Source organism: Podarcis muralis, chromosome 2, assembly GCF_964188315.1.
Source record: "Podarcis muralis chromosome 2, rPodMur119.hap1.1, whole genome shotgun sequence".
NCBI lineage: Eukaryota > Metazoa > Chordata > Lepidosauria > Squamata > Lacertidae > Podarcis > Podarcis muralis.
In genome coordinates, this window is record NC_135656.1 from 42,594,051 (window position 1) to 42,607,172 (window position 13,122).

At 46.1% G+C, this 13,122-nt stretch overlaps 1 protein-coding gene across 2 annotated transcripts in view; it reads right to left on the reverse strand.

Moving 5' to 3' along the window:
• Window positions 1-13,122, reverse strand: part of STXBP2 (syntaxin binding protein 2) — a 41,837-nt gene that overhangs the window by 7,032 nt on the left and 21,683 nt on the right. For both annotated transcript variants that reach the window (XM_028717260.2, XM_028717259.2), the window contains 9 exons: window positions 8,414-8,463; window positions 7,050-7,131; window positions 6,629-6,705; window positions 6,167-6,245; window positions 5,402-5,505; window positions 3,811-3,959; window positions 3,226-3,310; window positions 608-738; window positions 362-469 (listed from right to left, as the gene is read on the reverse strand). In XM_028717260.2, the coding sequence (XP_028573093.1) occupies window positions 362-469; window positions 608-738; window positions 3,226-3,310; window positions 3,811-3,959; window positions 5,402-5,505; window positions 6,167-6,245; window positions 6,629-6,705; window positions 7,050-7,131; window positions 8,414-8,437 (839 nt within the window). In that variant the 5' untranslated portion in view covers window positions 8,438-8,463. The remainder of the gene's footprint in view (window positions 1-361; window positions 470-607; window positions 739-3,225; window positions 3,311-3,810; window positions 3,960-5,401; window positions 5,506-6,166; window positions 6,246-6,628; window positions 6,706-7,049; window positions 7,132-8,413; window positions 8,464-13,122) is intronic.

Sequence of the window (13,122 nt, forward strand, 5' to 3'; positions counted from 1 at the left end):
CCCAATAATCTGATTCAGTATAAGGCAGCTACCTTTGTTCCTAACAACTCGCAGAGATCTGACTCTCAGCCTCTGCAATAAACAGCAGTGCTCCATGCAGGCTGCAAAAGTCAGAGCTCCCCACAGCAGAAGGGATGTTAATATCAGGGGCAGCAGCAGTGCCGGTGTAGGAAGACTGTATTTGCTATTACCACCTGATTCAGTCTGGCTGTAGACATAAGTTGTAACCCAAGTGGACCTGGGAAGTGAGGCAACAGCTATCAAAATAATTGATTCAGACACATCTGGGATGGGTTACTTCCAGCAACCAGGAAGCAGAGCGCGTATGTGTGTCTGCGCGCAAACACAAACAAGTTCTCACTTGGAGACGTCGGCAATGTGCATATGGCGCAGATCCACCCACAGGTCATCGTCCTCATCCAGCAGTACCACTTTTTCTCGTGAGTCGCTGATGCCTGTGGATTCATACCTGGCAGGGTTGAGGAAAGGCAAGAGGGGAAAAAGGCTTTGGTAAGACACACATGGCTGCTACCTGAGCAAAGAGGCATTCTCCCCCTCCAGGGATTTCTACCTTTGCGTTCTTGCCACCACCACCACTGGACCTCACCTATATGTATCGTTCTCAATGGTGAGCAGGTCATAGGCCATGGCCTGCAAGGTGAGCTCATGGAGAAGCGGAGATACAAGGTCACAGCTGCGGTCTACAATCAAAAGCTGAGAGCGAGATTTGTCAGGACCCTGAGAAGAGTGGAAGAGGGAAGGTGAGGAGAGAGATTAGCTGCCATTTGAGGCCAGCACCAAGCAGCCCAGAAGGAAAGGCTGTGTGCTCCAGTTCCCTGGGCCTCGCGCCTCCTCCCTCCACCCCCCCCCCATAAACCTGCCTGCTGCACTAGCTACCAGTTGCGTGCAACCTCTCCAGCAAGCTCAGGGCAGAGGGCATGGTCAGAAATGCAATTATTAAAATGTACCAAATCCCTTCCCAATTGGCAGTGCTCAATCCCATTAGTGCAGAGATGACTCAAAACATGTCAGGCTGTGCAGGCTGTAAAGGAAAGAAGCCGTCACTGTGAACCACAGACCTACCTGTTATCTGGGGTAGAAATTCTGCCTCTGGTGCTCTTTTACAAAAGTTATTTAGGGTTTGCTTGGACAACAGGGACTGCCTATAAATCCTTTCACAGATATCTACTAGAAGTCAGCTTGGATGAGGCCAAATTTGCAAGTTAAAAAAGGAGACACTGCATTCCAAAGCATTTAGGCTGCCTTGGCGACAGGAAAAAATATCTCTATGAATGCAGCGGCAACAGCAGCTTGGGGGCTAAACACAAACTATCCAAAATTGCAGCCCAAGCCAGGCTTTCAAATCCCAGCACTAAGTCTCATTTCCCAGCAATGTTCAAGCCTAGTCAGAATGAGCACAGGAATGTGTCTTTACACATTTGTGCAGTACATTCCTATGCCAGGAGGCGGCCACACAAACACACAGCAGTGTCCTATAGATGCTCTTTTCAGATGAATCAAAAAACACTGCAGACAAGGAAGATGACAGAGAGCAAGGGTAGCCCACGTTGTGCTCCCCAGGTGTTGTTGGACTGTAGGTCCCAACATCGCTGCCCACTGGCTGGACCTGATAAGAGTTGGCAGTCCAATAACACCTGAAAGGCACCCCCTGGGTTAAAGGCACTTGCAGTACCTTTGCTGTGGTCACACCTCCTTCAGAAGCCACTGTCAAGGCTACCCTCAGTCTTCCCAAAACGGGAGAACTATTGCTGATCGTGGGCAGTACCTCTTGTTCCCTGCCCAGTGAGATAATTATTGTTTGAGGGCAAAGCTGCTTCAAAGCAAATTGTTCCCTGCAACTAGCACTGCAGTAACACATCCTTTGGGCTGGAGGTGGTGGCGCCATCAATGTCATGGGAACATAATGGATGATTTCTGTGACATCAGCTGGAAGTGAGCCAAAAGTCCCTTTCCCTCTTATGCACACAATTTTGAAATCCCCAGAACATGAAGAAGTTAGCCCCAATTCCTGCTAACGTAACATTTCCTGACATACTTGCGGAAAACAACTATTTCCAGCAAGCAAGACCAGTTCTGGTCTGCCCCCTTTCTTTATAAATGGGAATTCGAATATCATTGCAAGAGAGCCAACATGGTGTTCTGGTCTCTAATTCCCATCAGCCTCAGCCAGCAAAGCCCAACCACCAGGGATGATGGGAATTGTAGTCCAACATCATCTAGAGGGCACCCTGGCCTAGAACTACTGCAGCAACACCAGAAAGAAATGGGACTCAAAGCCAGAGGGAAATGCCCTGTCTGGAAGTCATCTTGCACAGGACATCTTAGCCTTCGAACAGTGAGGTTCCATAAAATGGAACATTTCAGTGCCAAACTAAATGATGAGGGAGGGAAACATGTGAACCATCTCTCTAGGTATTTTGCTTCGTTCACCTTTTTTTGAAATGAAATACGGCAGCAGGAGGCCTGATCAGAGCAGCACTTTGTGTATATACCTGTGCAACTGTGTGTGCTTTAACCCTTTCCCTGTAGACCATTTTTTTGGATTGTCATACACATGCCTCCTTAGTGGTTTTTCACTCATGAGAAAAAAAGAAGGTTGTGGAGAGCAGTGTAGAAAGACAGCCCGTGGGGAAGGGGCTAAAACACCCATGCACTTGTACACACACAGCCCCTATTGCGATAAAATTCACAGCCTCCCCCTGCTGTGTTTTAGTTTTAATAACAAACGGAAATAAAATGATGGGGAACTTTTTGCCCATCTACTTTGGTTCTTAGTACATGTTTAAACTCTCACAGGCAGCCTTTGCAGAGAGCACATCTTGTGGGTGTTTGGCAAGACACCCGGCATCCAGTTAAATGGAACATGCTAGCCATCAAGGGCAGGGCTTGGAGGAGAGGAAGGCAGTAAAGTGGCCAGGCTTCACATCCAATTGTCCACCCATGAATTAGTCACAAAGCTGAAAGCCAGCCACCAGCCACCCTGCCCCAGGTTGTTTTTCACCTCTGCGTGGAGGAAGGTCACTTCTGCATTCTCCTGCACTTCAAGGGAGTTTCCCCAGATCTCTCCTCAAGTCATCATACTCGTGCTCTTCTAGTGAAATGCTGCAGGGCTTTCTGAAATTGTATCAGAGCAGCTGACCTCCCACCGCCTCGGCCTCTTGCTCTAGCTCCACAGGCTGTGGCAAAAACGCTGGGATCACTCACCTCTCCCATAGTGGGGTTGTCCGCTTTGAAGGCATTCAGTTTTGCCAACACTGCATGGGCCAACAGGCAGCATTCTTCAGAGCCGCTACAACAAAACATCAAGAGGGCAAGGCTATTGAGGAGCACTGCTTCCTGCACTGGATATGGCAACAAGGCGAGGTCTTGAGCCAGTTGTTTCATCAACAGATAAGCACCCTGGTTCTCACCCCCTCTCTCTATAGTAGAACAGGCACCTCGCAGTGAACCCCCATCCGGAGCAGGTGGCCAAGGATTCTTTACCATTCCAACAATAAGTTGCAGGACACTTCCTCACGCCATAACGCAGCTTTCCCCAACCTGGTGCTCTTCTGATGTTTTGGAGTACTGTGCTGATGGGAGTGTACTCCAAAACCTCAGGAGAACAGGATGCCAGGAAAAGCTGGTGTAATGAATAGTTGGGTTATCTCTCATTGTAACTCCTAATATAAGACCCCCACCAACTTCTCTGCAAAGCATTGTGGCCTGTTATGCTTCTGTCCACATCCTCCTGGTATCGCAAGTTCCCCATCCCCTCCCTCCCGCTCCTCAGTATGCAGTGGTACTGACTTCCTGTAGCGAATCGAAGGATACTCCTTGAGGGTATCGCATAACGTGGCAATTTGCTCTGCCATCCTTTCTAAGTGATTGTTCTTATCCTCCCTGCAGTAAGGGCTAAAGAGATGGTGAAAGCTCTGCGGGCTGTCCAGGGTGTACACCTAGAAAGAGAAAAAATGGGAGAAAGTGAATAATACACTAGTGGTCTGTTAGGAAGCCACCGGGAACCTACACCGTGCTCTAGCAATGGTCTTTCACAACAATCTGCCAGGAAAATCACAGAAGGGCCCATTTCCCAAGAAATATTTTTCTGGAAACAGCCTCTCCCTGGATTACTGTGTTTGAAAACATCACCTCCTACACTGTATGTCAACAGGTGCAAACATGACAGGGCAACCTGTATCTTAAAATCCATCTCATCATAATCTCATAATCCAGGACATCACACGATCATCACTGGGGCAAGAGCTAATGGTTATTTGTGAACTCTGAACGTGCAACACTTTAAGGTCATTAAAAGCTGCTGGGTTCTTGGTTCTCTGAAGCCTCTGAAGTGCTGTAATAGGTCCTGGACCTATACAGGCCTCCAATTGGCATCCTTCCCTCAAGCTCTTTGGGGCTCTCATTCATCACCTTGTACAGGGACTATCTAGCACAAGACAGACTCATCTGGCAACTTGCTTGAGGTGATGAGAGCATATTAAGCTCTATAAGCAGATGCAAGATGATTTGATGAAAGCCGAGGAGTAATTGCTAAACCTCAGTTCCCCTTTCTTTGTAAACTTTTAACTTCTAGTTAACCTTTTAATAAAATAGCTATAGTTTAAAAAAATATAGAAAAGTTTATACGAGTTGCCTGTTAACCCACCCATCCACTCAAATCTAGTCCTGCACCCCAATACTGAGAATAAACTATGAGAAGCAGCAGAAGTGAACATCAGCATTATTAGGCAAGATGCTGTTCTCAATAGTTTGGCAGAATAATTGAAATATAAATTCTCTTGCTAGTCTCTACTAGCTGAAATGGTCGCTTAAGTGACAGTCTGATACTTTTTCTGCAATTACTTAGCAGCTAAGCTTCCATTATCGGAGCAGGCACAAGCATGCATCCAGCCACACGGAGGAATCAAAGCTACAAGCGGTCCTCAACTTTAAGCAGATATGGCTTCTTCCATCCTTCCCCAACCTGGTGCCCTTCACATGTGGTTGGAATCCAACTCCCTTCAGTCCCCGCTAGCATGGGCAATGGTCAGGGATGATGGGAACTGTAGTCCAAGGACAACTGCAGCACGCCAGGTTTGGTAAGTCTGATTTACCCAGCTGGATTGTTCCTTCCCAGCTACCAAGATGTGGCCAAAGTATAAACTCCTGAGGGAGGTCTGTGGGATATACATCACACACCTCGAGAAATCTCAACTGCAAGGCTGCCACCTCAAATTTTGAACAGCCACTGCAGAAAGCTCCCACACAAGAATTCCTGCACGTGGTGCCACGTGTTCTTAACAATGGCAACATCCCTCATGCAAAACGTTACAATGACAGAGCCGCTGCCCCTCCATTTGCAAGCAATTCTAGTCCACCCTCTGCTCATCCGTCTCCTCACCTGTGATTCATAGGGAAGGAAAGCAACATTTATTTCCTTCAGTGTTTTGATGGCTTTGGTGATTCGCGACTTGCTGAGCTCATTGAAGAGGTTCTCGGGGCAGGCTGAAAGTCAAGGAGGAGGCAGGAATTATACTGATCTTCCCCATTCCCCTCACCAAACTAACTGCACAGCAAGTTTCCTTAGGTAATAGCCCCCCACCCCACTCCGACGGCTACCAAGGTGGGAAAACAAAAGGTTGCAGTGTCACATGTGGGCCCAGAACTGGAGGCCACCCTGAGCAGTGCTGGTCAGCGTCTTCCTTTACTTCTCCCCAATGATGACAAGAAAACTCATGGGAAGTTCCAAGAAGCTCACAAATAGGGCACTGAGAAGGACAGATACTTCTCCTCTTCAAGCAGAAGCATCAACTACTCTCCAAGCCATGTGACACGGGAGGCTCAGGGACATACTTTTGGAGTTTTCTAAAATGCACATGCTCACTGGGGCCAAAACACATTGAACCCTGTTGATAATATGTCAAGTAACAGTATGTGCTTCGGAGCACAGTCCAAAACCTACAGGTACAAGTGGAATTTGTGGCAGGAAGGCCTTCAGGTAGGCCAGGAATGCCCTCGATGACTGGAAATGCCACGGGACCGAAGCCAAATCTCTCAGTAGGATTATGGAGTGTTCCTCTGTCCTACCATCTGCTCATCTCTCTCCCTTCCCAGAACAAGCCTTGACCTGCCTTCCTGTTTGATTAGGAGCAGGCCCTGAACTTACTGTCAGTGAAGAAGACGTGGGCAGCCTTATAGGTGAAGGTAGGAGTGGATTTGAAGTCGTTTATCAGAGCATGCACAGACTGCAGAAGGAAAATGGATCGTTAGCAACAGCTATATCTGCATTTGAGCTTCCACCGCTAGCTTCCCTCACCTTGGTTTCACAAACAGGGATACTCCAGCCATACCAGGAATACTTAAATTGGAGAGATTTATGGGAAGAGCAGATTTCCTGGCCTATGGGGATAATAGGGCTTCAGGAAACAGCGGCAGGCAGCCACTGACACCTGCCCCACTTGCCCACAGTTCTTCCCACCAACTTCCTCCCTTCCTAAGGGCCTCCAGCATGCCGCATGTTGAAATAAGGAACTGGGTGACTATTGTGGGATTCCCCCTCTATCAAGTGGCATCTGGAGGATCTCACCAATTCAGTGTCTGCCCAAGTATGCGGAGATTAAGGACCTACCGTCTCAATGGGGCTGATCAAGTAGATTGCTTCCAGGCTGGGGAGGGGCTCTCTGCGCTTGTTAATGTCTTCAATAACTGGAGAGAGGAAATGTATTTGAGATGTCTGAATTTTGGAAGGGAAAGAAAGAAAGAAAGAAAGAAAGAAAGAAAGAAAGGAGGAGAACGACGACACCAGATTCACTGACTTGACTAAAAGCATGAAGGTGCCTAGAGGAGCAGGTTTCTATTTTGTTCCGGGATTACACTATGCAGCAACTTGCAGATCCACCTTACTTTCAACTGATACACATATAATTCATTGGAATGGAAGGGAGGTGTCAGTGCCAGAGAGAGGATAGGGGCATTTCTCAAAGTAGTATAAGCCTCTGATTAAAACAGGATTAAAACAGAACATACAAGGCTCTTGCTCAAGTACTCACTTGTGATTCCTTCAGCCAAAAGGTCTGACATCTTAAAACAAGATGAGAGAATGCGGGTGCTCGGATGATCCATAACAAGTACCTGCAGGGACAAAGAGGGGAAGAACAATGGGAGTGAACACAAATCTGGTGGTCCACAAGGAAGCCATTTTTAACTGAGAAAAGAGATTTTTTTTAAAAATCAAAATAATAATCACACCACTAAAAAGGCAGCATGGCAGAATCAACAAGTTCATGCTTGCTCGATCCCATTTCTTCCTGTGCTCTAGAATTATCAACCCACCTATCCTGTCCATTCTAAGCTATTAAGACTCTGCTTTCTTTCTAGAAATGAACATGGAAAACTTTCAATTCTTACATATTCTGGGATGGAGTTGGGAGTATCCACTGTGGACTACTGGAGATAGATTTTGCTTGTAAAAAGGTCTGCTGGCTAAAGCATTCCAAAGAGGACAATTTAGTGAATTAACCTTACGCAGAATCCCCACCAGCTCTTACATTCAGGATTATGGGAGCATCAGATGGTTTTCTAGGGTAGAGATGGAGAACTAGTAGCTCTCCAAAAGGGGTTGGACTCAAGATCCCATTAATTGCAGCCAGCATGGCTGGGGATGATGGGAGTTGGGGTCCAATAATATATGGAATGCATGGGTTCCCCATCTCTGTTCTAGGTGCTAAAGACCTTTTCACTTGTACCAAAGAAAGCTCTACAAAACATATCAATTCAGAATGCACTGAGTCTCACAAACCAGCTTCCTGATGTTTGTGGTGTGGGGAGGGGGTAACTCCCAGGTCTGCTTTCTAACCCTTACAAGATTTTCAGCTGCTGCAACACATAATCAGACACAGCAAAAAGGGATCTCTTTCTTTCTCTCAGTCATATTTGCAGTCTACAGGGGCAACTGAGAGATCCAATACTTTCCCTTTCTGGAGGAAGAAATCAGAAAAGAATTAGAAGTCAGCTCTACAGAAGTCACGACAAGCCCTTGGAGAACCAGTGGAGCAAAGCTTATTCCAATAACCTCTTTGGTCTGTTGACAGCCAGTAATTTCATGGCTGACCTGGTAATGCACCCTCTTATGACAGCAAAAGTTATGGGGAGTTCTAGGAATGGTAATTGCCACGGAAGACACAGTGAACACATGGCCCAAATAATAACGACACACTTGCTACATTGCAGATTAAGTGTGGACAGCAATGGTGTGACTGAATTAAGCAACTTTGCAGTGCCCAGTAGAAATGCAGGTAATTTTTATTAGTAGGCTGAGAGATCACTGATCTGTAGGCAACATGAACCCTGTAGTCAGACTTTGTGTAGCTCACCCCACACATGCAGTGCTCTGAGCTGCAGCAACCATTTTTACCTTCCATTCTCCTTCCTTCTTCATGCTGCGGATGACATCGTTCAAGATCTCTGAAAGGTGAAGGAAAGCTCTGAATTAGCACCAAGACAACTACTAGATGCAATTAGAATAACTGGCTGACTCCTGGGCTGGAGAATGATAAGCAATGCCTCTGACCGCCCCAGCGTAGACATCTTCTGTGACATTCAATAAGCAGAGTCTAACTTTACTGTCCACGCAAGACAAAGTGGATTCACATGCCCTGTGGGGGAGCCCTCTGAGCAGCAGTTTTGAAGGCAGTAGGAGAACTGTACCCCTAACCTGGTGGAGCAGTTAGCTTCCAGTTTTCGGAGGTGCAGGGGAAAGATGTGGAGTGAGTAGGAACATAGGCGTCTCCCCTGAATAGTATCAGACCATGGCTCCATCTAGCTATCTACATATACTAGCTGGGAAAAGCTCTCAAGGCAGGTCTTTTTCTCAGCTCAACCTGTGGACTGAACCTGGGATCTTTTGCATGCAGAGCATATGCTCTTCCCACAGAGCAACTGCCTTCCTCATTTCAGACTGTCTGAGACCAGGGTATTTAAGAAAATGGCCTACTCCCATATGGATATGTCAGGTGAACCAGGGGAATGGGGCGGCATCTACCAGGGGCTGGACCTTTTCAGTGCTGGTGCTTCAAGTATGGTGATTTCCCCCCTTATCAGCTCAGCTTGTGTCATATTTAACATCATTTAGACACCAGGTGCTTTGGAAGAGTTTGCTGCCATTAGAAAATACTGCTTAATTGCTGCTTTATCACTGTTTTAAGCACGCACCGTACTTTGAAAACATTTTATTCAAAAGCTGGGTCTGAAAGGTTTTAAGGTGATCGGATGAGTCCCCTAACACGACATTTTCACTTTATGAATGGGACAGAAGTCAGGCGCATCAGTCATCAGGAAATTAAACAGGCGCTTCTCTCTAATTGGAACACACTCTGCATTCTCCCTCATTAAGTGTTCAGTTGGTAACTTTTTTTTTTTAAAACTACCAAGAGCCTTGATGCCGAACCAAGAACTGCAGGTGTTCGCACTTCTTCAAAAGTTATACTTTGCGGTCATCGGTGGGAGAGAAGCAAGGCTCACTACAGATAGTTTACTGGCAATAAAGATAACAAATCATGAGCCTGACTACTCTCTACAGAGGACTGGCAGGTGGAGAGCCAACAATGCCCAGAACTGCAATGTCAATACATCTTTGTTGTGCTCCAGCACCGCTCACCAGATATAGGTAGTTTTTTCACTAAGGGCTGATTCATACATTACAGGCACAGTGTGGTGGTTGATTACCTCTGCCTGGAACCTACACTGCTCTGGTGATGTCTGAGCAAACAAACCTGGGTGGGTGGAGGTGGATCACAGTCTCCAAGGCCAAATGGAGAGATGGAGGGGACTGGCAGACCTACAGGCCAAAGTGTGTTCTCACTGCTGTAGACCATGGATGGGGAAACTGTGTCCCATCTAGATACTGTTGGACTACTCTAGCTATGCTGGCTGGGGCTGATGCAAGCCAGAGCCCAACTCTGCGTGGAAGGCCACTCATTATCCACCCCTGACCTAGGCAATAGCCAGTCAGACAAAGTGAGGGGCAGACCCACTCTTTTGGTAAAGGGTCACTGCCAGCCTAAGAGCATGTGATGATCACCGAGATAAAATGGGGTCAACTCTCTGAGCCAGACAAGCTAAAAACAAAAACGGGTCAAAGTTTTCTAGGATCAGCTATGTGATAAATGCTGCTGACGAACACGGGTTACAGTCATAAGGCATAAGGAAGTGATGTCCTCAGTGGGGAGGTAGCCTGCACAAAATGGCAGAAAACATAACATGCTTCTTCTGCAGTAAAATGATCTTCAGTACTCCAGTTCAACTGACCTTATGCCACACCATATCTCCCTCCTTGCAACACACTAGTTCATCCATGGCATGGGGGGGGGGGGGACCAAGAGCAAAGAGTTCCATTTTCTAAACTTACTCTGATCTCTTATAAACTGACAAGTCTCCCTCGGGAGGTTGTGGACTCTCTTTCCTTGGAAATTTTAAAGCAGAATTTGGATTGCCATCTGTCATGGATACCTGGAGAGTCATGTTTTAGACATTAAAAAAAAAAAAAAGATTGTCCAGGATTTTAACTGGTTTTATATCTACTGCTTTTTTGTATTTTTAATGTTACTACGATTATTGCTTTTGTTTCTGATGTTTTTGATCTGTTTTATATTTGTTTTATGGTTCTCTTTTGCAGGCTATCCTGAAAATCTAGATTAATAAAATTACTTTAAAAAAATAATGGATGCTTTATCTGAGATTCCTGCATTGCAGCGGGTTGGACTAGATAACTCTTGAGGTCCCCTCCAACTCTACAATTCTATGATTCTAAGTGGCAGAAGTTCCCCCCCGGATTAACCAAAAGCGCTTCCTGTCTTAGCAACTGCACACCAGTTTAAATCAGATCTCATGAGCTGTAATGCTGATAAACCTGATGATTCACTCAAAATCTAAACCCAAAATTGAATTAATGGATGGGAATGAGATATGGTATCCTTTCTTTCTGACAATCTCTCTCTCTCTCTCTGTGTGTGTGTGTGTGTGTGTGTATGTACATAGTTCATCTGGGGTACTAAATCCAAGACGCCTGAAACCGATGCCTCTGAATTAGTGTCACATGTTAATAGAGTGCTAAGTCTTTTTAAATTAGACACTCAAGGTGCTTTGAATGCTCCACATACCCAGCCCAAAACCACATAAATGAACACAAACACAATAACTGGACAGGTTGAATTAAAAAGAGTAACTGGTAATACTTGTTTAAAAGAGTTGTGACAATGAGCAGGGAAGAAAACAAGGCTATAAAACTACCAGCTGTGACAAAGTGAAAATTCTTTGGAGGAATCCAGCTGCCAAACTAGAGCACTGACTGAGAAAAGGCAGCGAAAAGTACACAAGGGGGCAACCAAGTCAGAAAGACCCTGGATATGCCACCGGCCACATTACCATAGACAATACAAATAAAATGGTTCTGCCTCAGAAACCATTCATGTTTTTTGAAAAACAAAAAACCCAGGCATATACTAGGGGCTGTGCCTCTGCTTGCTCTGTTCTCCAGCTCCTTACCCTTCCTGCCACATTAACTCCATGGAGCTTCCCCTTCCCATCCCATGCAACTATTAACCTTGCTTGTCCCCTTCCCAGCCACATTTCTAAAGCCACTTTTCTATTCCACAGCCTTGTTTTGCGCCCATTTTCACCTTCACCCCCATGTCTATGCCTCCTCTCTTCTTTTCTTTGTGCAACCCCACCTGCATGGTAAATTCATGTATTTTCCTCTTCCCACACATTGAAATTACTAAGCATCCATTTCATCCTTTGCTCAATTATGAATCCAACTTTCCCTATTTTTCAGATCCTTTCATGTCCCTGCTTTCATCTTCAAACCTTTTCCCCGTGCCTCCTACTCCTTCCTTTTTCTTTTTCTTTTGCAAGCCCCCTTTCCACCTCCACTCCTTTTACTCCCTTCTCTTCCTTCTCCTCAATTTCTCAATTTTCCCTTGCGCACAGGACACCCCCACCCCCAATTTCCGTGCCTCCTCATCTCTCCTATTCTGCAGCCCCTTTGCGCACACACTCCAGGCTGTATCTTTAAGATGAACAGAATCATAACAGCAAGTCTGTCAGGGCTCATCCACACTTCTTTTTGTGCTGAGTTTCTAGGTACAGTCATGCTTCATGTTACGTTCTTTCAGGTTATGTCCCGCGGCGACCCAGAAGTACCGGAAAGGGTTACTTCCGGGTTTCACCGCTCGCGCATGCATAGACGTGAAAAATGACATCACGTGCATGCGCAGAAGCGGCGAATCGCAACCTGTGCATGTGCAGACGCGCCGCTGCGGGTTGCGCTCTTTTCATGTTGTGAACGAGCACAGGTCACGTTCGCAACCAGAGGTACCAATGTACAGGTCTGGGCTTCACAGGTCTATGTCTGAGTGTGGTGTTTGTGTGTGTCCCAGTGCTTCCCCCTGCGTTTTATTGCTGAATCGGAGTGGCGGTGGGTATGGCAGACTGTTTTAGAATGCTGGCTATGAGCTTCATGTTCTGAGCAGGACAATGCCATAACACTTCAGGAGGGGCAAAGCTGGGCAGCAGGCAAGAGCTGAAAATGAACAGCACAGAAGGCATACACAGCTGCAGAGACTTCATTATTTGGATAAACTGTGGGTGGTCTGTTTCATGCCCATGTCAGTGGACTATGTGCTTGTGAATCACAATCTTGGTGTTATGAAGACAAGAGGCTCAGGGCAGCCAAGAAACTAGACTAGAGAGACAGTGTAAAAAAGCAAATCACTTTGGACAATTCCTATCAGCATTGGGTGAGAAGACTAGGCCAGTGAACAGTTGGGGCTGGGGAGCATCTGGTAATGGAGGGGGTGTGTGGGGAGTGCCGAAATTTAACACAAGCAAATGCATATTAGGATCAACTTCATATGTCGACCTTGCGGCTAGGTAATTTGACTTTGGATACAATTATCTACTGTTTATTCATCTCATCTATATTGTGCATCTAATAATACGCCACAGAAATTGTCAGTTAATCAACTACTTTGGTATTTGCTACTGATTAGAATGTCTGCTGAGAAATACAATCCTTTAAGTGTGTTTCAGGCTTGTAAAAAAAACAATTCCATTTTGTTTCTTGAC